Genomic DNA, 24,866 nt, shown 5'->3' on the forward strand with positions numbered 1-24,866 from the left:
TGTGTGGTCTCTGATGGAGGGTTCTTCACAGCAGGCTTCTCCTCTGTGCTGGTTTTTGGATCTCCACACACATATCTGAGTCACTGAGTTCTTCATGACGCATCCTATAAATATGTTCCATCAGCATGGCGCGGGTCGCTGGGTTCTGGCCTGCGCTTCTGTACTTTTAAGCTCTTGGCAGAGACTATTTTTGGTCAGGCTGTTCTGTTGCGATGTGGAAGTGCTCATGGATGTGATGGCTTGCTTCTGAACCCTCCAGTGTAGTTTGGGGCTTTATGATTCAGGTAAGCCAATGGATTTAACTATTTTATGTCGAGTTAAGAAATAAATGCACATTTTTATTGTTAGAATTGAAGAGTTGTTGGACTCAACTGCGTTCTTTATGAGGATTCTTGAAAGTTACATGAAGCACATTAGGAAGTATGCAGTCTGTAGTAGTTGTGCACTAGGGTTGGGTCGATAGATGATGCCATCATCCAATCGTGATGGCCGGTAACCATCACGATACTGAGCCGGCATCGTGATCCTCCGCCCTGCCCCCATCGCAGCAGCAACCCGCTCACGAAAAATAAACACTGAGGCCCCGTTTACACTAAGGGCCCACTCACACTATGCTATCCGAACCGTACCCAGGCCCGTTTTCCGGATCGTTTGAGAAGTGTGAGTGCTCTGAATCGGGTGCAGGCACGGTCCACTTGGCTGGCCCTGGCCCGGTTGGAAGAGGTGTGCCTGGTTCACTTGGGCTTTTACGTCTCGCTTTCAGTTTCGGGCTTTGGCGCGTTTTGCACTTACACACAAGCGTACCGTGTCAAAGCCCGAAACTGAAAGCGAGACCTGACTTTTAAGAGACTGTTTCGTATACGTTTATTAGTCGTTCTTACTGTTCAATGAACGCAAACTGTCGTATTTTATTGAAGACTCAAACCTCTCACTGGACGAAAGCTCCGCACCTTCAGCAAACATCCTAATTCCTGCAGCACGAGGACTTTGATTGTTTATGAGCGTCAAAAGTGGCTGATCTGTTCGGCGAAATATTTAACCGCGTGTCACTGCATATCAAATGACTAAAATGACGATATAACTGAAGAAATCTCCACTGTGCTGAGCGAGAGCGCTTCTGTCCAGCGCATCATCGATGACGTAAGCGTGCCCAGGCCCGAATGTAATGTAAGTGCGGGCCGTCGGGGGAGACGGGAGGGGGACAAGCGTGCTTTGGCCCGGTTCAAGGCAACTGTACATAGTGTGAGTATGCCCTAAAACATCTTAGTTTTAAAATGGCATTTTAGAATGAAAACGATCCACGTCCACACTGGGGTTTTACCTAGCATTTCTGTAAAAGCCCTCCTTCCACACTATACTGCTGAAAACGCACATCATGTGACCACACATACACACACACACACTCTGTCCAGCAGTCAGCCCAGAGAGCAGTGCATGTAGGACAGTATATCAAGCATGTACCGCTGGATGGCGTCTCACTATAGTTGTTAAACGCGATATTTAATTAATCTTGTCTCTATCTAACGACTCTTCGCTCTTTTGAATCTGTCAGGTAACGACTCACAGCGTCAGTACACTGCTTCAATCTTTCGCTTTCACACTTGTACTTAGTAATTTTAGCGAAAACCTCAGATACTGTTGGTTGGTTCCTGTTGGTTGTGCAGCTTTTTTACCAACCAAGTTTATCGACACCATTATACCGACACAGATCACTCTGCCTATTCTTGCCAGAGTCCTGTGGAAAAAGTGATTGACAGATGATAATTTGTGTGTAGCTTATCTTTATTTATGATTTCTTTATGGGTAAAACAAAGACCATGCGGGTCAGGTAGTTAAAACGACAGGCTACAAATAATTAAAATAAATAAATAATTCACCGCCACCTCAACGACGCCATCATCCATCGCGATGTTTCAAATTAGACATCGTACAATGCCAAATTGGTCGTCATCGCCCAACCCTATTGTGCACTTTATTTCTAAAAATCTAAAAATAAAATTGCCATATGATTTAGTGTTGTCAGAGTTATCGATATTTCAATAAGTATCGATACTGGAATATTTAAAATGATACGATCTTGCTTTTGGTTTCTTCACAGTAGGGATGGGCAATATGGCAAAAATATGTCACGATTTTCTTTCTTCTGGATCATCAGAAAGAGTAATTATTGACCGAATAGATATTTTGAGATGAATTATCCCTTACAGCATGTTAAGTATATTAGTCTGCTGGCCAAATGTATTTGTTATGGTTTTGACAGTTTTGGTGCAATCAGACTTTAAAGGTGCTGGATGTAAGTTTTTGATTCTTCTAAAGCATAAAAATACAGTAATATATTTGCAGATATTTCAGAAACATGCTAAATAAAAATTCTTGTTTATCTGAAAAACAATGCTGAAGTCCAATATTCTGCTTTAAAAATGTACATTACGTGCTGGAACGGCTGTCTTTGTTTTGCTCCCTTTAACCCGCGCACTGCCAGTTTAGCCAATAATATTTTAACACCACGGGTTGCCTTGATGGAAAACCTTGTATTTGATTAATTCAGTCAGAAAAGCTCTCGAAGTAAGAGTTCGCGACCGAAATGTGAGGTGTACCTGAGGTGATCAGTTTATCCTGTTGTTCAGCTGTGAGAAACAGAAGCCATTTCTAAAAGATCAATTCCAGCTGTTGTTTAGGACAAAAACTCCTTTTAATATGGAAAATATTCCTTCTATCTGGTGCCGTTGCTTTTATTTAGAACACCACTTAAATCAGCCTTTAGGCTCGACAGTCAGGCACACTGCTGTTGGTGTCATCAATCTGGCAACCTGCACTTGCGTGTGTTTTGAACCAGGCGTGCAATGCCTAGTTCAACCACTGGGTGTTAAATGTACATACTGCACCTTTAAAGATAACCAAGTCCTGAAATTAGGCACTGTTTAACAGGCTCTGTAGTGTTGTGTGCATATCACAAAAAAAGCACAGTAAAAAAGTGTTATGTCTAACTGGCATAGCTTTAAAACTATTTAAACTAATGTACTTTGGTCAATATGAATAAGTGCTGTGAGTGCAACTCTACTATCAAGTTAATATATGATGTGAATTTATCTTGTTGTACATGCAGCTATGTTGAGCACGATACTATGATATACCTTCAAAAGCAGACCGTGGAGACATTTTATAATCCATGATAAAAAATCGTCATATTGCACGCTCCTACCTTGCAGTATCGAAAATGATGTTGAATATCGATATTTGGTATCGTATCGAGGTTAGAAATTAGTATCGTGACAACACTAACAGGATTTATAAAGGCCTCCCTTTCATATCATTAGATTTTATTTGAGGAACAAGGACTGAAATGTAAGTAAATGGTGATTTTAATTTTTGACTGTGCTTTTATCTCGAGTGTTTTGTTGTTAGGGTTAGTAAGAGACTCTGATGTTTGGTGAAAAACCTAAAATGGTCTAATGTTAGCACAGGGGCTTGTGGTTTTAAGGGATGATAGCTTCCTGTTTCCTGTAGTGTGGTTAATTCAGTGACGCCCAGTAGCTTACCAAAGTTGTTTTCTTGTAAATGTGTGTATATGGTAGATTTAAATTATCATTTGATGTAAACAGTTTATTAATATATATCATCAAGAAAGACGTCTGCCCTCTGCTCTCATACTATCAGTCCATCTTACCATTCACTCTCTATTTTCCACTTTCCATTATCCATTTCTTTCTCTCTCTCTCTCTCTCTCTCTCTCTCTCTCTCTCTCTCTCTCTCTCTCTACTATCCTGCTGTTTTCTCTCTTTGCATAAACTCATCCGTCTATTCCACTCCTTTTTTCTAATATTCCATCACTGCATATATCCATTCATCCAATTATTCCCCTCTTTTTTCCATTAACCAATCATCTTCCCATTTTTTGCCCTCGTTCCATCCAACCAATTATCCATCTATCGCACTCTCTTGTTCTCTATTTGTTCCCTATTTCCATTGGTCAATTCCATTTTTTTCCCATCTTTTCATCCTGCCATACATACATCTTTTACCTCTTTACCTCCATCCTTCCATCTATCCATACATCCATCCATCTTTACCTCCTCCATCTATCCTACACTCTTTTCCTTCATTCCATCATCCATCTTTTCTCTCAATCCATCCATCCCACGGTCTTTTCCCTCCTTTCATCTGTCTATCCATCCTTCCACTTATCCATTCTCTTAACATCATTCATATTTTCCCTCTTTACCTCCTCCATCTGTCTTTTCCCTATTTCCATCATCCATCTTTTCCCTTTTTTCATCCATCTTTTCTCTCTTTCATTCCATCCATCCCACTGTCTTTTCCCTCTTTTCATGTCCATTTATCCATCCATCCATCTACTTATCCGTTTTCTTAACATCCATACATCTTTTCCCTCTTTCCATCCTACTGTTTTTTTCCCTCTTTACCTCCATCCATTCTACTGTCTTTTCCCTTCTTACATCATCCATCTATCTAGATATCCATCCACCCATCCCTCTTTTCCCTCTTTCCATCCCACTGTTTTTCCCTTTTTACCTCTATCCATTCTACTGTCTTTTCCCTTCTTACATCATCCATCTATCTAGATATCCATCCACCCATCCCTCTTTTCCCTCTTTCCATCCCACTGTTTTTCCCTTTTTACCTCTATCCATTCTACTGTCTTTTCCCTTCTTACATCATCCATCTATCTAGATATCCATCCATCCATCCATCCATCCATCCATCCATCCATCCATCCATCCATCCATCTGCCTTTTCTCCCTTTACCACCATCCTTCCATACATCAATCTTTTACCTCTTTACCTCCTCCATCTATCCTACTCTCTTTTCCCTCTTTACCAGCTTCTTTTTTCATCTATTCATAGTTATATCTATTATATTCTTTTCTCCCTTCTTTCGTCCAGCCATTCCACCTTTTCTTTTTCCATCCATCCACTTCACCCAATCCGCTTTGCTCTTTTCATTCATCTTCTGTTTTTTTCTCCTTCTTTGCATCCATCCATCCATTCATTCATTCATCATCATCATCATCATCATCATCATCTCTCTCTCTCTCTCTCTCTCTCTCTCTCTCTTTCTCTCTCTCTCTCTCTCTTCCTCACAGACACACACACACACACACACACACACACACTCCCTCTTTGCTTCCCATCTGCCAGCTTCTAGTCTAAATTAATCTGTTTGAATGTGGATTACAGTTCTGGGATCAGTCTTGGTAACAGATATCGTCCATTCGGCTCTAGAAGGTCAAAGGTCGGCTGTATTTAAATTCCTCAGACGGCTTGTCAGCTGATAAATGAGTGCTGCTGATTTAATAATTAACCACCGGGACACAAAAACACTTCCATTTCTCCTTTCAGCACGGTCAGCTGTCTAAAATAACTCTCAATCTCAGGCGCGCTTCAGCCACCATAGAAGGAAATAAGGAGCAAATCCCTTTCCTGAAGCGAAAAGCCGTTCCTGGCACTGCCGGCGCTTAATCCAATAGCTTGCGTTAAGGATAAACACACTTCCACACACACTCACGCTGTGCAAGAGTTTATTAATCCATCCAGGGATCATTCAGGCTAATCAATAAAGAGCTGAATGAGTAAGTGTGTTTACAAAGTTTCTCTCTCTCTCTCTGCTGTCGATCGCTCTCTGTGCTAATTAAAGAGCTTTATGAGAGCCACATGCTAATGGCTGTCAGAGTCGTTCACTGTAAGAGGGTTATAAACAGACCGAGGGACGATGTGTGAGTGATGATATGATGGAGAACGGACAGAACTTCTGGGAAGAGAGTCAGGAAAATCTTGAAACCTGTGGTGAATGGAGAGTGTCTGATTGAGAGAATGGTGTACTATCAAATTATTATTATTATTTAATTACTTTTTAATTTTCGTAAACATCTCAAACTTCTTTTGGACTTTTTGATTAAATGTTGTAATTATCATTGTTTATTTTATTATTATTATTTACAGTTAGTCTTGTCTCTTTCTCTAACGGATCACATAATGGTTTTTTAGTCACGGATCGAACCATTTTTCAGATCAGCCAAAAAGGGGAGAAAACAAATGTCATTTGCTTCCCATTTATTTACATTTACATTTAGTCATTTAGCAGACGCTTTTATCCAAAGTGACTAACAAATGAGGACAAGGAAGCAATTTACACAACTATAAGAGCAGCAGTGAACAAGTGCTATAGACAAGTTTCAGGTGTGTAAAGTCTAAGAAGCAAAGCATTAGAAATGTTTTTTTTTTTGAGAGAGAGTACAGTTAGTGGTATAGCCAGAGACGCAGTTACAGATTAGGAAGGAAAGTGGAGACTAAACAGTTGAGTTTTTAGTCGTTTCTTGAAGACAGCAAGTGACTCTGCTGTTCTGATGTAGTTAGGGAGTTCATTCCACCAACTGGGCAGATTGAATGTGAGAGTTCGGGAAAGTGATTTCTTTCCTCTTAGGGATGGAACCACGAGGCGACGTTCATTCACAGAACGCAAGTTTCTGGAGGGCACATATATCTGCAGAAGTGAGAGCAGATAAGAAGGAGCAAAGCCAGAGGACGCTTTGTAAGCAAACATCAGAGCTTTGAATTTGATGCGAGCAGCAACTGGCAGCCAGTGCAAACGGGTAAGTATCGGAGTGACATGTGCTCTTTTCGGTTCATCAAAGACCACTCGTGCTGCAGCGTTCTGAAGCAGCTGAAGAGGTTTGATAGAGTTAGCTGGAAGCCCGGCTAGTAGAGAGTTGCAGTAGTCCAGTTTGGAGAGAACAAGAGCTTGAACAATGAGTTGAGCTGCATGTTCAGGAAGGGTCGGACCTTTCTGATGTTATAGAGTGCGAATCTGCAAGATCGAGCAGTTCTAGAAATGTGCTCAGAGAAGTTCAGTTGGTCATCAATCGTTACTCCAAGGGTTTTCACCATTTTGGATGCAGTGATGGTTGCCCCATTCATCTGGATTGAAAAGTTATGGTGTAGAGTCGGGTTGGCAGAAACTTCAAGCATTTCCGTTTTCGTGAGGTTAAGCTGAAGATGATGATCTTTCATCCAGTGTGAAATGTCTGACAGGCAGGCTGAGATGCGAGCTGGAACCGAGGGATCATCAGGGTGAAAAGAGAGATTTATTACAGAAACACCACTGCAAGACACTTTTGGTTTTAACAAACAGAACTTAGAAGCTGTAATTCATTTAGCCAGATTTTAGTATTTTTTAATGCTTAAACTCATATTAGAGTTCATCTCTATATGAGATCTCTTATTTTATCTCTTATTATTTAAAAAAAAGTTCTCTAAATTTAATTTTCAGGACTAAATTTAACCCAACAGTTTTGTTTGTCCACATTTTCCCCGATTTGGGTTGAAATAACCCAGCATATTTGAGAGTAATAGTTTCTAAAGCTTTTATAGTTCATGACTATTGAACTGGATATTGTAAGGAGTATTACACAAGCCCTTTGATTGGGTTTATTGCAGCAGATATTGAGTTTTCTGGTTTTGTGTTGTAATGGAGCTGCTGTTGTTGTGTTTCAGGTTGAAATCTCCTCCAGATGAGGGAAGATGTTGGCTATGGATCAAGGTGTAGTGGAGGAATGGCTGTCTGAGTTTAAGGTGCGTCATCATCTGTAGATCATCATCATCATCATCATCAACGTCATGTGCTATGAGTTTTAGCTTGTGTGTGTGTGTGTGTGTGTGTGTGTGTGTGTGTGTGTGTGTGTGTGTGTGTGTGTTTTGGTGTGTGTTTCAGACTCTTGAAGAGACGGCCATCTACAACTATGCCGTGTCTCTAAAGGAGAAGGGCTCTCTGGTTCCTGCACTCTATAAAGTCATACGGGAAAACTACAGCGACGTGAGAGACTTTCTCAATCTGTTCTTTAACTCTTTATTCCTCTGAGATTATTTTGTGTTTTCATGCAATCTCTGATAGGTTGATTTATAACCCAAATTTGGTCAAATATGGACCAATGCAATGCAATGGTTAGGTTAAAAATGTAATTATACCATTTAATCCGAACATTGACCCATATTTTTCTACTTAATGAGGCAGTTTTTTCAACTTTTACCATACAATCAGATCTGTCGTATTTTAGTTTCTGTTTCAATCAGACGTGCCTTCAGTTCTGGAAGCAAAATATGAAATATCTGACAAAAAAAAGATAAACCAATTGTGTTTTTTTTCCACATAATTTTTAATGCTTTATAAGAACATTTACATATTATATTATACAGTAATATCAATATTAAACGTTATCTTCAAGTTTAAATCAGGTTTTAATTCTTTTTTTACATTTTTGCATTTTTATCTAATAATAATAATAATAATAATAATAATAATAATAATAATGAAAAATAATAGAATATTGGTTTATGTAAAATGTTATATACTAGTTCATCTACTACTTTAATTAATAATTATAGTAATAACAATATTAATAAAAGTAATAGAATATTAGTTCATTAAAATGTTATTTACTAGTTAATCTTTATTATTATTATTATTATTATTATTATTATTATTATTATTATTATTATTATTATCAACAATAATAATAAAAAACAAATAATAAAATAAACAGAAATATTAATAAAAATAATAGTATATTAATTTAAAAGAATTTTTGCTAGTTCATCTACTTTTAATAATAATAATAATAATAATAATAATAATAATAATAATAATAATAATAATAATAAAATCAACAATAATATTAATACAAATAATAGAATATTGGTTATTTAAAAATGTTATTTACTACTTCATCTTTTTTATTATTATTAATATTATTATTATTATTAATAATAATAATAATAATAATAATAATAATAGTAATAAATAAAAAAATAATAATAATAAAATTAACTATTTATAAAAATAATAGTATATTAATTAAAAAAATTACTAGGTCATCTGCTTTTATTATTATTATTATTATTATTGATATTATTATTATTAATAATAATAATAATAATAATAATAATAATAAACAATAATAAAATAAACTATTAATAAAACAATAGTATATTAATTAAAAAATATTTACTAGGTCATCTACTTTTATTAATAATAATAATAATAATAATAATAATAATAATGATAATAAAATCAACAATAATATTAATAAAAATAATAGTATATTAATTAAAAATATTTACTAGTTCATCTATTATTATTATTATTATTATTATTAATAATAATAATAATGGAATATTTGTTAATTAAAAATGTTATTTACTAGTTCATCTACTTTTATTAATAATAATAAAAATAAAAATAATAATAATAGGAATAATAAATAAACAATAATATTAATAAAAATAATAGTATATTAAAAATATTTACCAGTTCATCTATTTTTATTATTATTATTATTATTATTATTATTATTATTATTATTATTATCAATAATAATAATAATAATAATAACAATAGCATTAATATTAATAAAATCAATAATAATAATAAAAATTATTGAATATTATTTAATTTAACAAATGTTATTTACTAGCTCATCTACTTAAAAACATAAATTAATAATAATATATAATAATAATAAATGTTGCTTTCACTTTTATTTGAGCAGTAATAGTAAATAGATTTCAATCTGTAAATATGTTGCTTGTTATAGCTGAAGTAGTTTTATTTTACAGCACACCAGTAAACGGACAGTGCTAATATTTGTGTTTTATTTTCTTTAAAGAACAGTATCTCTAAAGGATGACATGAACACATTTAATTCAGTGCTGGAATACAAAAATATCTTGGCATCTTGCTCTCGGCCGTCAGCTTTAAAATAAGCAGCGTAACCTTCTGAAATCAGCATAACTGAGATGTTTTTGTGGTCTGTGCTGCTGAAGAGGTTTGTGTCAGATGTTAACAGTGTATTTCATCATGCTCCGGATCAGCTTTACAGTGAATGACGGAGGTGTTTTCAGCAGGATGTGTGTGTGTGTGTGTGTGTGTGTGTGTGTTTCTGCTTCAGGCACAACTGTCAGTATAATCCAGCGTCTTTTGTCACATCTCTTTCTCTTCTGGAAACAGTTCAACCATAGAAATCTACTGGAGAGCTGAAGCTTTTCTAATGCACTCAGTTACAAACAATCAATTCCCCTTTTGTTAATCGTTGATTGATTATCCTTTAAAATGATCCACATTATTGATGGCTGATTAAGTGTGACATCATAAAGGCAAGCTGTCTACATGCTTTTTTTTGTTCAAATGACTTAAATTTGCTAAAAAATTATTAAATATGCTAAAAATAATACTTAAATATGCTAAAAAATTATCATTTTTTGTCAAAAGTGACTTAAATATGCTATCAATAATAAGCAAATATGTTAAAAATGATGCTTAAATATGCTATAAAATAATAAACATTTTCTGTCAAAAATTACTTAAATATGCTAATATTAAGACTTAAATAAGCTTTAAAAAATTGCATTTCTCTGTCAAAAAGATCATATATGCTAAAATAATATTAAATATGCTAAAAATAATACCTAAATATGCTAAAAAATAATAAAAATGTTCTGTCAAAAATTACTCAAATATGCTTAAAATAATACTTAAATATGCCAAAAATAATAATACAAATATTATGTCAAAATGACCTAAATATGCTAAAAATAATAAGCATTTTCCGTAAAAAAATGACTCAATTATGCTAAAAATAATACTTAAATATACAAAAAACGATGCTTGAATATGCTAAAAAATTATTACAATTTTCTGTCAAAAGTGACTTAAATATGCTAAAGATAATACTTAAACATGTTAAAAACAATACAAATTTTTCTGTCAAAAATTACTTAAATATGCTAAAAATAATACTTAAATATGCTAAAATAATACTTAAATATGCTAAAATAATACGTATATATGCTAAAATAATACTTAAATATGCTAAAAATGATACTTAAACATGCTAAAATAATACTTATATATGCTAAAATAATACTTAAAAATGCTAAAAATGATCATTTAACATGTTCAAAATAATTCAAATTTTCTGTCAAAATGAGTTAAATGTGCTAAAAATAATATTTAAATAAAATAATACTTAAATATGCAAAAAAACTAAAATGTGCAAAAAATAATACTTGAATATGCTAAAAATAATACTTAAATATGCTAAAAATTATACTTAAATATGCTAAAAAATAATAATTTAACATGTTAAAAATAATACAAATTTTTTGTCAAAATAAGTTAAATGTGCTAAAAATAATATTTAATCAAAATATTACTTAAATATGCAAAAAAACTTAAATATGCTAAAAGTAATACTTAAATATGCAAAAAAATCATACTTAAATATGCTAAAAAATTATACGTAAACATGTTTTAAAAAAATAAAAATGTTCTGTCTAAAATGAGTTAAATATGCTAAAAATTTATACTTAAAAATGCTACAAATAATATTTAAATATGCTAAAAGTAATACTTAAATGTGCTATAAATAATAACAATATTATGCTAAAAATAATACTTAAATACGCTAAAAATAATAATTAAACATGTTAAAAATATGCTTATTTTCTGTCAAAAATGAGTTAAATATGCTAAAAATAATACCTAAATATGCTAAAAAATATTTAAATATGCTAAAAATAATACCTAAATATGCTGAAAAATAATAAACATTTTCTGTAAAAATTACATACTAAAAATAATAATTAAATATGCTAAAAAAAACTATAATTTTTCTGTCTACAATGACCTAAATGTTACTAAATAATGCTTAAAAATTATATTTAAATATAATAGTAAATCAATTCTGTCAAAAATGACTTTAATGTGCTGCAATCAGATTTTTGCCCCTCACATTTGAAAAAACTCATACAATAAAACAATACTTGATACCACTTTAAAATGTCTTCGATTTTATTGGTTAAAAACTGTAAAAAATATATATATATTACAGTGAAAATCTGCTACTAGTAATTTTTCTTTCTATATTCAGTGAATAACAATATATCGAATTCCCTGCATGACACTTGACTTTATTTTGACATTACGTTCATTACTAGGTTCATTCAAGTTTTTTTTCTCATCGTTGGTGTAGATTATTTCATATAAAGTTGATAAATAATGTTTATTGCAATATTACATTTTTATTTATTATTAATGATCAAATTTTAGCGGCCACGTCTGCCAGTAAATTGTACAGAATTCATTTTTACAGTGTATTTAAATGAATCTACACCCAATCAGATTAATTAAAATCACAAAATTATAACCAAAAATCAATTGGAGCTAAAAAGCTGTCATTTAATTACCATTTTTAGCATATTTAACCTATTTTGAACAGAAAAAAAACTAGCAACAAGCTAGAAACATTTGCCTGAAGTTTTGGCCGGATTGTGATGAAACTGAAGCGCTTTAAAGTCGTGCAGTGAAATGTTTTGGTGATTGATTGTCACTCTTGCGTACTTGTGATCAGATCGAGAGTGTTGTTTGCTCTGAAGTGTGACGGTGTTTTATTTCACGTCGTGTCCCAGAAATCTGTGCACAACTCTCCACTCATCACAAACGATATGTACCTTCAATAAACATGTTCCTGCTTTAGATTTGCAGCAGAAAAGTAATGTTTGTTTGTAATCCTTTCATCAAAATCAAATAACCTTAAACTCCGGGAATGAGTTTTTCTGCTGATGGAAGCAAAAGCTGCTGTAAGATAATAGATTAACCACTAACATCAAGATATCTCTGTCAAATGCTGATGGAAGAAAGTTAATATGTTAATAATTCAACAACAAATTTACAACATCCTAAAGTGTCATGTAAAAAAAAAATCTGAAGGGGGCTAATAATATCGACCTTTAAAATATGCTTTGGATCTAACCCATAAGTAATAATGTTTGAATAACTATTGTTTTTCAGCTTCTGGAGCCGGTGTGTCATCAGCTGTTTGAGTTTTACCGCAGCGGTGAGCCCCGTCTCCAGCGATTCACTCTGCAGTTTCTGCCTGAGCTGGTGTGGAGTTATCTGTCTGTGACGGCGGCTCGAGATCCACACTGCAGTGGCTGTATCGAGGCTCTGCTGCTCGGCATCTACAACCTGGTCAGTGCCTCTTCACATTACACTTGGCATGGGCCGGAATAAAGGCTGATTTATATTTTGCGAACACACAACTGAGAACTGTGACGGTGTTTATGCTTGACGCATTTGCCGTTGTATTATTATTTGTAACAGGGGGCGACTTGAAAAATGTTTGCTTTCAATACAGTTGTTTAAATGAATGATTTAGGCTACATTTTATATATTTAAGCTAGCTGCGTACTTAATGCAAAATCTTTTATACAATAAAAAGAAAAAATAATTTACTTAACAAGTGTTGGACAACCTGTACACAACATATATGCATTGTTTTCCATCAAAGCTTCAAAGGAAACCTAAAGGAGGATCTGGTGGATGTTTTGGGTTTCTAAATGTGTAAATTCACCAGCTCAGCTTATCTCTGCTCCAAATTGTGCATCTCCGGATGCGGAGCTGTTACGATCCTGGTCTAGGGTCAAGGCCGCAACATAAAATAACACCCGACAAATACAATTCACTTTTAATAACCCCTTTATATAGGGTCTCTTTATTTGTCTTTTTTTTTTTTTTGTCTTTTATCACCAAGAAAAAAAAGTGAAGCCAAATACCTCGGGGTGAACCCACAGAAAAATAATAAACAAAAATACACTAACTAAACGCCCAAATGAAACTTACTACACCTAATAAAATAACAGAAATAAAAATACAAAATCTACACCTGTCTCCCCGACCAACAAAAACACAGGTGAAAATATTTACAAAAAAGAAAAGCGGCGTCCAACCCCTACTGCCTCTTACCGTGTATATATTGTTACGTGTTTAAGTTGTTAAGATATTAAAGAGGATGAAACGTAACAATCAGTGAGTCTACTGATGCTGGGTGAATGAGAACACAACAACCACTTGTTAAGTGAAACAAATTAAGTATTTAATATTCAATGAATGTCAGACAATGAATAGAGAATGTATTATAAATGTAATGTTAAATAATCGAATTAAAGAGAATAGGAGTGTTGCCAAAACAAAGAAATAAATATAACAAAACGATCTAACTAAACCCCAACCCACTAAACTGACTAACCAAAGAAAAATGCAGAAACAAAACCGTAATCTTCAGCACGTAGCTTAACTAAACTTCATAACCTCAAAACAAAATTACACATGTACACACTAACAAATAAATATACTAAGCTGCTCACGTTACTAGAGTTCTCATAAAGTACACACTGTTAGCCATTAGCAAAACAAAATCTCATATAATCCAATTCTCACAAAGATCGTTCAACTTCTCACTAGATATAAACTGAGCTGCACAAGCATATCTAATAAAGCAGTCTCTTAATAAAGAGAAAACTAGAACACAGCAAATCAACACAGATGAACAGGCTGGCCGACACAAGTGAGGAGACTGGCTGTGAGCCAAGCGCTCCTCAAGAACAGCGCAAGCGCACGGCTTTTATACGGAGCGGACCCGGTTCTGATTGGCGTGTCGATGTTGATTGACAGCTCCTTTGACCAATGGTTGCACACCTAGAACCAGCACATGACACACAGCGGAAAAGAGAGAAGAGCACGCAAAACAGAACAAACAAAACATACGTGAAACGTAACACTTCCCCCCTCAAAAAAATTATATACATAATTACAATCTATACAATTTACTTACAATATTAATAATCAACAAACACACAAACCAAAACAAAAACAATAGGAAGGGGAAACACGGATGGGTGTACAACACAGTAGGGGTGGGCGGTACACCGGTGTCATAGTCATCACCGGTGTGACATTGCGCCACGACATGGATTTTCTAATACCGTCAATACCGTAATAAATCAATTATGCGCCTTGAACGGCTGCATTTACATCAATAATAGCTAATTCTAAATAATAAGGCATTCAATTTTCTTCAAACGTTCAGTTGTGGTCTGAATACATGTCCTTATACTACAGGGCTCGAAATTGCAACCATTTTGGTCGCATGAGCGCCCGAACTTTAATCTATGCGCCCTCATAATATATTTGGGAGCATTTGTGTGTCTGAATATAATGGTTGTAGTGCAATCTGATTTGATTTTCTCTAAAAACTTGCTGAATCGCTCTACCCTGCCGCTGTATTGGTTCATATTAGCTGTCAGTCACTCAACGCTTCTGTTACTTTTGTTACTGCAGGAAATGCAAACGGCTGAAGAGTGAAAAGTGCACAGGTTTGCAAACCTCACCTAAAGTTATAATAATAATAATAATGGCGCAGATGACAGCGATCATGACATGAGGTAAATGTTGATCCGCCAGCTGAGATCAATCGAGTGTTTTCGGAGAAGGTGCCCGAATCTCGATGCGTTGCATTCACCGCGTGTTCAGCGCAAATGTCCGCTAAATATAAAATCTAACACTGTACACATCATCGCCAAAGAAACTCACCTTTACTAAGTTTACACTGAAACTACGGCTCATAACAAAGAGCGGAACTGCGCTGGTGGTCATCATGAGAATCCTGCTCTGTCTGCTCATAAATTGGTGCGGCTGACTCGCCTGCTTTATTCCACCAACACAGAGAAATGAAGATCAGCTCATAACGAGACTGAGCATTTACAATGACCCAAACCAAAACTTTTAAAGAGTGATAGAAGTGAGACTTTCTTTTGTCTGTTCTTCCTTGAGATGTATATTATTTTGCTATTTAAAGTAATACCATGATATTATACCGTCACCGTTCAAAAGATGAAAAATACAGTGATATTAATTTTAGGTCATATCGCCCACCCCTACAACACAGTAAACACTAGTACAACAGCACGGGAAACACAATCAACGAAAATAACTCAACAACAGGAATAACTTTATCACAATCTCAAACAACACGCCGACAAAACTCGCTCTCTCACCCTACGCCCGTTGTTCTCTTTTTAAAGGACGCCCTGGGTAACCTCCTCCAATCCCAGGGCACGTCGCCTGCATAGTTAGGGCGGGGCCTGCAGGTGGAAAGAGGGAGAGAGAGAGACAAACACATACAAACAAACACACCTGCCAACGCAACAGAGCCGTGAACAAAGCTAAAAACAACGTTGTGCGCTCCGCCAGGTAAAATCATGTCGTGCGGACCCAAATCGAACATCCACCAACACCGCGCTGACGTCACATTCGCCACACACACTCAAGCAAACTAGCAGATGGGCCAATATAAACCAGGCTTGAGATTCTGGCGGTATGATAACCTTGGATAAAAACATCACGGTTTCAATGTGTGATTACTGCTCTAAAATAAGTTCTATATGTTGTGGCTATAGCATTGCCATATAGTGAAGGTTAAACACATAGTGTGAAATAAAAGGAGATTTATCTGTGTTGTTTTTAAAAAAACACTATTACCTTAAGTTAAAGTGTTCACGAGTGACATTCCGGATTGGGGATCACCTGATCGGTGATTTCGAAGATGATAGGCTGCGAGACCATATATGGAGGACATTTTCGCTTTATGAAATGAATAAAAACAAAGGAATGCTTAGGGGCTGCTGTATCCTAATTGGAAGTTTAACCTCTTAATTATCTATCAATTATAATTTTATTTATTTACTTACTTTTCTTCTCCCAATTGAATTCTTTTTTCTTTCTTTATGGCGTGCGAGTATGTTTGTAGCTATCTACGGTGTTCATATGTTATTCAATATGTGTGTTGTGGAATAGTTATAGTTGGTCATGTGGATGTGCTTTATTGAATACTATTGAAAATCAATACAGATATTTGAATAGAAATGTCTCCCAGAGAGCATCTTCCTGTGAGCTTTAGCCAAAACAGGAAGCGGTGTTTTCTCAGAGAAGGGAAAGCCGGCTGTTTGCTCCGCCGGTGGTCTTTCATGGGTTTTTACGCCCCGTGAACTCGCTCTCGCTCCTGAATATCAGAGTAGGTCATCTGTCAGTCGCATGTCATCGTGGTGTCAGCGAGCGTTTGATCATCCTGCCGTTATCGGCTCTGAATCCACCACAGGCTGATGGAGGACAGCAGGCTGGTGGGCGAACGCCACACACACATACACACACTCGAATCTCACTTCATCTGCTGTGTTTTTACACCTGAAGAGCTCCTGAGTCTTCTCCAGCCAGAAACCGCTTGATCATGATTCAGCTGAAAGAGTTGAACTTTATACTAACTCAACATTTTCTGAGAAACAGGGTTATTTTTATAGCAGGTTTTCCAGTTTTAAGATACTTCATCATCAAGTCACGGGTTGCTTTGGTAATCTTTGCTCACGCTTTATTTTAAGTTACAATTCTCACTATTAATAAACCATTAATTATGACTTTTAGGTCAAAAAACTACTAATTTGCTGCTTATTAATAGTTATTAAGGTAGTAGTTGGGTTATTAGGTAGTGATGTAGGATAAGATGTGCCTATATACTATAATGTAAGTACTAATAAACAGCCAATATCTTAATAATAAGCCACTAGTGGCTTTAATTAGGACACAGTATATGAGGCACATGAATTTCAACATTATTTTACATGCACTCAACTATAGAATATAAAGAAAGCTAGGAGACTGCTGCTTAAAATTCAGCGTTTATTAGGAGTGGGATTGAGTAACATGTTTATATTTGTATTAATCTACAAAGGTCTGATAAGTTTGATATCTAGATATTTAGGAATATACAGAATTTGCTCTGTGTTCTGTATTAGATGTGTTTTGATTTGAAATAAAACTTGCTCTGATAGTTTTCAGAGCTAATAAGGGCTGCACTATATTGGAAATATGTGATATTGCGATATTTTATTTTCCTGCAAAAAGTATTGAGATATAAATAGTTTCACAAGATAGTTTGAATAGCACTATTTTGGTGGTTTTCTGGTGAGTGTAAGGGTGCTTTCACACCTAGACTTTTGTTCTGGAACCTGGCGCATTTGCCCAGTTAGCGCGGTTCGTTTGGCATCTGTGAATCCAGCAATCGTGCTCGGATCCGCGCCAAAACAATCGGTCCGAGATCGCCTGAGTGAGGTGGTCTTGGCTTGATTGAAACGAACTCTGGAGCGGATCGATTGTAGTGAGAAAGCAATACGATCTGAGCCCGGTTATATCACAGTGTATTATGGATATTTAATAGGCGTATAGGGTGACGCAGTGGCGCAGTAGGTAGTGCTGTCGCCTCACAGCAAGAAGGTCGCTGGTTCAAGCCTCGGCTGGGTCAGTTGGCGTTTCTGTGTGGAGTTTGCATGTTCTTCCTGCGTTCGTGTGGGTTTCCTCCGGGTGCTCCGGTTTCCCCCACAGTCCAAAGACAGTACAGGTGAATTGGGTAAGCTAAAATTATCCGTAGTGTATGAGTGTGAATGAATGAGATGGATGTTTTCCAGAGATTGGTTGCAGCTGGAAGGGCATCCGCTACGTAAAAACATGCTGGATAAGTTGGCGGTTCATTCCGCTGTGGTGACCCCCAATTAATAAAGGGACTAAGCCGAAAAGAAAATGAATGAATGAATGAATGAATAGACATATATACGGCTATATGAAGAGAGCATTAGGAGTAGGGCGGGATGTCAATTGTGCGTTTCATGTCAAATACGAAAGTGAAAGCATGCTGAACTATTAACGATAGCTGTTTATCCGTTAAGAAAACTGACCTAACTCCATTCTTGGTTTATCTGTTGTTTCTCTCTCTAATGTAAAGCCTATATGCATAATTCTAGCCAATGGCTCTGTATGAGAAAGTCTTAGCTCTCATTTATTCTTGGTGACGATGTCTGTGGGTGTCACCATTCAAAATTAAAGCACAGCTTTTCACTTATAATGTCTTATTGCTCATTGCCATAAATAAAAATAAAGACACATGACAGCTGAGCGGGACTCTGCAAAATAAACCGTGAAACTCTGACCAATGTGAGGATAGTTTACTCGCTAGCTTACTTACTAGCTGTTTTGGTCTGTTTAGGAACTTTGCTGTGTGAAAGTGAACCACAACAAGAACAAAGAGCAGCATTGAAGCAATTTTAATCCCTGTTTCGGAACAAAACAATCGATCTACAGGAGTGAAAGCAGCCAAAAAGAATTCAGGCACAGAAATTGAATAATCACGAAGCAAAAAAAAAATGCTCTTCTTACTTGCTTTGTCTCATTTCTAGTCCAAATATCTAATAAATTTTAGATCAAGTAAAAATATTGTTTGTTTTAAAATTCAGATGAAATAAGGCAAAATTAAGAGTAAAATAATCTTGTTTTCGCTTTGCAATGTTGATATTTGGACTAGAACAAAGACAATAGCTGCGTCCCAATTCGCAAACTTATGCTACACCCTAAAAGTATGTACTTTTTTTGTGACTTGAGTGTGTAACAGAAGAGTATGCAAGTTTTTGGGACATACTACTTCCTCGTTAACAGATCGTTGTGTTGCTTAGTTATTCCCCCTGTCAATCATCCACACATCATTCACATTTCTTTCATATTTAATTTCCTACCTTATTGAAGAAAGCAGCAGCAGCAGCAGGTTAATCTCTTATTCACAAGTCTTTCATGCAGAGAAATCTCCTCAGGTCTTTGGATAATTCTGCATTCAGACGTTAATGTCCAAACACGTCTTTATAGAAGTTCAGTATTGTTGTTGCAGATGAAATATAACACAGAAAACGTGATTTAAATATGTTCCAGTGGGCTAGATATTAATTAACAGTCATACAAACATCTTTACCGAAGCCTCTATACTTGACGGTTGGTCTCGGGCGTCCATCATGTTTGTAGTTTGTTTACACTTTTCACTCGCGTTTGTAGTTCTAATCGAATTCACGTCCTACACACAATGTATTGTGGGCAATATCAGCGGTTAGAGTATGGACGCTTCTACACTTCGAGTTTTTACCGGAAATAGTAAACCATACGGGAACTTTTGGCATACTCTTGTCAACGTACTACGATTTGGGACATACTAATTCTACTTTCAAGTGCTATTTAGGACAGATAGTTTGCGAATTGGGACGCAGCAAATAATTCTGTAAAATAAACGCTTTTGTTGTTGTTGCGTAAATCGTATAAATACAGTGATTAAATACAATTCTGTAGCTCCTGGTCAACTATAATCCAGAGTTTGCATTGCATATCTTTGCGATGTGACTATTGCGAATGTGCACATTGCGATATTGATGCTGAAATGATATATTGTTCTGGGAGTGTGTTTCATGATTCTACTGAAGAGACTGATGGGAATTTAGTTTTTTAATTCAAGCCTTGGTAATAACAAGCTAAATGAGTAATATTTCCTGCTCGGTTTATTGTGGTTGTTTGTCAGCAATTTTCAATATACAGAGGAGAAATAAGATTCCCATGATACATACATAACTGTTTGTGCTCATCTCATAAAATTATTATTCACACAAGACCTGAAAGCATTTATTTATTTATTTATTTATTTATTTTTAGATTATTGCCTCCTCTAATTCAGTACAGGAGTAATAATTTTATTGTTGTCCTAATGGCATGTTCTCTGACTAATAAATAAAAATTCTGAGGTACTTTTTGTAATATGCAATGAGTGTATATATAATTGTTTACATTACTTAATTAATAAATACTTTATATTACTCATTAAAACATGTGTTTATTTATACTTATAGTTTTTATTATTTATTTAAAATGTATTTATTTATTTATCCTTGACCAAACCTGTCAATAGTTTCTGTAAATTACATGTATTTTATATGTATGTAAATGAGTCCAGACAGTCATGTTTATAACCTCTCTCTCTCTCAGGAAATCGTCGATAAAGACGGCCAGAGTAAAGTGTTGTCGTTCACCATCCCTTCCTTATCGAAGCCATCAGTTTACCATGAGGTGAGTCCATCGAACACCAGGATGTAAATCTGTTGCTGAGTCCCAGTTCGCGTACTTATACTACACCCTAAAACTGTTGACTGCGCAACAGAAGAGTGTGCAAGCTTTGGCACAAACAACTTCCTCATTATTGGACCGGTATGATGCTTGGTTATGTCCCCTGTCAATCATCTCGATACATCAGCCAGCTTTCTTTCATATTTAACTACCTTCCTTATTGGTTAATCTGCCATTCACAGATTTTATTTCATTTTTTTTATTCCCTGCTTCTGCTGGTTGACTCATTTCCCGAATTTGCATTGCCAATCTTTAGCCAATCGTAATCGTTTGTTTTGGTTCTATTTGGAATTTTCACAACCATTGCAGAGCCTGGGGGATCAAATAGAGACTCCAGCTTGGCCCCACCCTGATCCGCCATTCGTGAGTCTTTCATGCAGAGAAATCTCCTCAGGTCTTTGGATAATTATTCACTCAGAAATTAATATCCAAACACGTCTTTCTAGAAGTTCACATTGTTGTTGCAGATGAAATATAACACAGAAAACACGATTAAAAGTATTTCCAGTTGGCTAGATATGAATTAATAGTCATTCAGACAACTATGCCAAAACTTCTCTACTTGATGGTTGGTCTCACAGCCACCATGTTTGTAGTTTATTTACTCTTTTTACCCGAGTTTGTAGTTATAATAGAATTAACTTCCAATCTGCAATGTATTGTGGGCAATATTAGCAGTTAGAGTATGGACAGTTCAGCACTTTGTTTTTTTTCCCGGTAATAGTAGAGCATCCGGGAACCTTTGGCGTGCTCTATTCAACATACTACAGTTGGGACACACTAATTCTATTTTCGAATACTATTTAGGACAGATAGTATGCGAATTGGGGCGCAGCATGTGTGTCCGGGTGTCTGTCTGCAGCTTTTCACCTCTCAATTCAATTCAATAATTGCTTTATTGGCATGACAAATTTTACAAATGTATTGCCAAAGCATTTATAAAGTTTACATTAAAAAGAACTTACATATTTAAAAAATATATAAATAACTATAAAAAACATAGTAAACAGTAAATAGTAGAAATAAAATAAATAAATATAAAAAACATAGTAAACAGTAAATAGTAGAAGTAAATAAATAAATAAATAAATAAATATTAAAAAATAGTAAACAGTAAATAGTAGAAGTAAATAAATAAATAAATAAATATAAAAAACATAGTAAACAGTAAATAGTGGAAGTAAATAAATAAATATTAAAAAAACATAGTAAACAGTAAATAGTAGAAGTAAATAAATAAGTAAATAAATATAAAAAATATAGTAAACAGTAAATAGTAGAAGTAAATAAATAAATAAATATAAAAAATATAGTAAACAGTAAATAGTAGAAGTAAATAATAAGTAAATAAATATAAAAAATATAGTAAACAGTAAATAGTAGAAGTAAATAAATAAATATAAAAAATAGTAAACAGTAAATAAATAAGTAAATAAATATAAAAAACATAGTAAACAGTAAATAGTAGAAGTAAATAAATAAATAAATAAATATAAAAAATATAGTAAACAGTAAATAGTAGAAGTAAATAAATAAATATAAAAAAATAGTAAACAGTAAATAAATAAGTAAATAAATATAAAAAATATAGTAAACAGTAAATAGTAGAAGTAAATAAATAAATAAATAAATATAAAAAATATAGTAAACAGTAAATAGTAGAAGTAAATAAATAAATATAAAAAATAGTAAACAGTAAATAAATAAGTAAATAAATATAAAAAACATAGTAAACAGTAAATAGTAGAAGTAAATAAATAAATAAATAAATATAAAAAATATAGTAAACAGTAAATAGTAGAAGTAAATAAATAAATATAAAAAAATAGTAAACAGTAAATAAATAAGTAAATAAATATAAAAAACATAGTAAACAGTAAATAGTAGAAGTAAATAAATAAATAAATAAATATAAAAAATATAGTAAACAGTAAATAGTAGAAGTAAATAAATAAATATAAAAAAATAGTAAACAGTAAATAGTAGAAGTAAAAAATAAATAAATATAAAAAACAGTAAATAGTAGAAGTAAATAAATAAATAAATAAATATAAAAAATATAGTAAACAGTAAATAGTAGAAGTAAATAAATAAATAAATATAAAAAATAGTAAACAGTAAATAAATAAGTAAATAAATATAAAAAACATAGTAAACAGTAAATAGTAGAAGTAAAAAATCAATAAATAAATATAAAAAAACATAGTAAACAGTAAATAGTAGAAGTAAAAAATAAATAAATATAAAAAACAGTAAATAGTAGAAGTAAATAAATTAATATAAAAAACATAGTAAACAGTAAATAGTAGAAGTAAAAAATAAATAAATATAAAAAACAGTAAATAGTAGAAGTAAATAAATTAATATAAAAAACATAGTAAACAGTAAATAGTAGAAGTAAATAAATAAATAAATAAATAAATATAAAAACATAGTAAACAGTAAAAAGTAGAAGTAAAAAAATTAATAAATAAAATAAAAATAATAAAAATAAATCAGAATAAACTGTACATTTAGCAATCAATATTTTAGGATAAATTCACCTCTCACTCTCTCTCTCTGTCCCGCCTCCAGCCGTCTTCCATTGGCTCTCTGGCCTTGACGGAAGGAGCCTTAGCCAATCACGGCTTGAGTCGAGTGGTTTACAGCGGCCCCCACCTGCAGCGCGAGACCTTCACAGCACAGAACAGGTGCGGAAAAAACCCATCAAATATTCATCCTGCGCCGCATGCTTTTATTTGAGCCATCCATATTTAATCAGCAAATGAGTGCTGGGGTTAAAGGGCATCTCATTATGTGTTTCAGACACAGTTGAAGAGCTTTCTGATTTAATTTGATTGTCATTATGATGCTTGTGTGTGTGTGCGTGCATGCGTGTGTGTGTTTGTGCATGACTGTTTGTGTGTGTGCATGTGTATGTTTGCGTATTTGTGCATGCGTTTGTTTTTTGTGTGTGTGTGCGTTTGCTTGTAAATATTTGCATGTGTGTATATGCCAACATATGGTTGTGTATTTGTGGATATTTATGTTTGTATGCGTGTTTACGTTTTTTTGTGTGTGTGTGTGTGTGTGTGGGCTTGTGTGTTTGTTTGTATTTGTGTGTGTTTGTGCTTGTTTGCTTGTGTTTGTTTTTGTGTGTGTGCATGTTTATTTGTGTGTTTTGTATGTGCATGGGTTTGTACTTTTTGTGTGTGTGTGTGTGTGTGGGCTTGTGTGTTTGTTTGTATTTGTGTGTGTTTGTGCGTGTTTGCTTGTGTGCTTGTGTTTGTTTTTGTGTGTGTGTGTGTGCGCATGTTTATTTGTGTGTTTTGTATGTGCATGGGTTTGTACTTTTTGTGTGTGTGTGTGTGTGTGTGTGTGTGCGTGTGCGTGTGTGTGTGTGTGTGTGTGTGTGTGTGTGTGTGGGCTTGTGTGTTTGTTTGTATTTGTGTGTGTTTGTGCGTGTTTGCTTGTGTGCCTGTGTTTGTTTTTGTGTGTGTGCGCATGTTTATTTGTGTGTTTTGTATGTGCATGGGTTTGTACTTTTTTTGTGTGTGTGCCCGCACGTTAATGTGTGTTTGTGTGTGTGTGCATGTTTGTTTGTGTGGATTTGTGTGTGTGTTTTATATGCGCATGTGTTTGTACATTTTTTGTGTGTGTGCCTGCACAATAATGTGTGTGTGTGTGTGTGTGTGGGCTTGTGTGTTTGTTTGTATTTGTGTGTGTTTGTGCGTGTTTGCTTGTGTGCTTGTGTTTGTTTTTGTGTGTGTGTGTGAGTGTGTGTGCATGTTTATTTGTGTGTTTTGTATGTGCATGGGTTTGTACTTTTTTTTGTGTGTGTGCCCACACGTTAATGTGTGTTTGTGTGTGTGTGCATGTTTGTTTGTGTGGATTTGTGTGTGTGTTTTATATGCGCATGTGTTTGTGCATTTTTGTGTGTGTATGTGCCTGCACAATAATGTGTGTGTGTGTGGGCTTGTGTGTTTGTTTGTATTTGTGT

General features: G+C 34.4%; 1 protein-coding gene across 5 annotated transcripts in view; it reads left to right on the forward strand.

Moving 5' to 3' along the window:
* hycc1 (hyccin PI4KA lipid kinase complex subunit 1) overlaps positions 1-24,866 on the forward strand; it is an 81,946-nt gene that overhangs the window by 35,874 nt on the left and 21,206 nt on the right. For 4 of the 5 annotated variants that reach the window (XR_008839437.1, XM_056479301.1, XM_056479302.1 and 1 more), the window contains exons 2-6: positions 7,513-7,590; positions 7,730-7,831; positions 12,863-13,042; positions 20,750-20,830; positions 23,462-23,577. Coding sequence is in view for 4 of the 5 variants with exons in the window: in XM_056479301.1 (XP_056335276.1) it covers positions 7,540-7,590; positions 7,730-7,831; positions 12,863-13,042; positions 20,750-20,830; positions 23,462-23,577 (530 nt within the window). In the remaining variant the exon portion in view is untranslated. Of the gene's footprint in view, positions 1-204; positions 285-7,512; positions 7,591-7,729; positions 7,832-12,862; positions 13,043-20,749; positions 20,831-23,461; positions 23,578-24,866 lie in introns of those variants that run through there. The other variant, XM_056479304.1, reaches the window with a different exon arrangement.

This window comes from Danio aesculapii, chromosome 19, assembly GCF_903798145.1.
Source record: "Danio aesculapii chromosome 19, fDanAes4.1, whole genome shotgun sequence".
In the NCBI taxonomy this organism is placed as follows: Eukaryota; Metazoa; Chordata; class Actinopteri; order Cypriniformes; family Danionidae; genus Danio; species Danio aesculapii.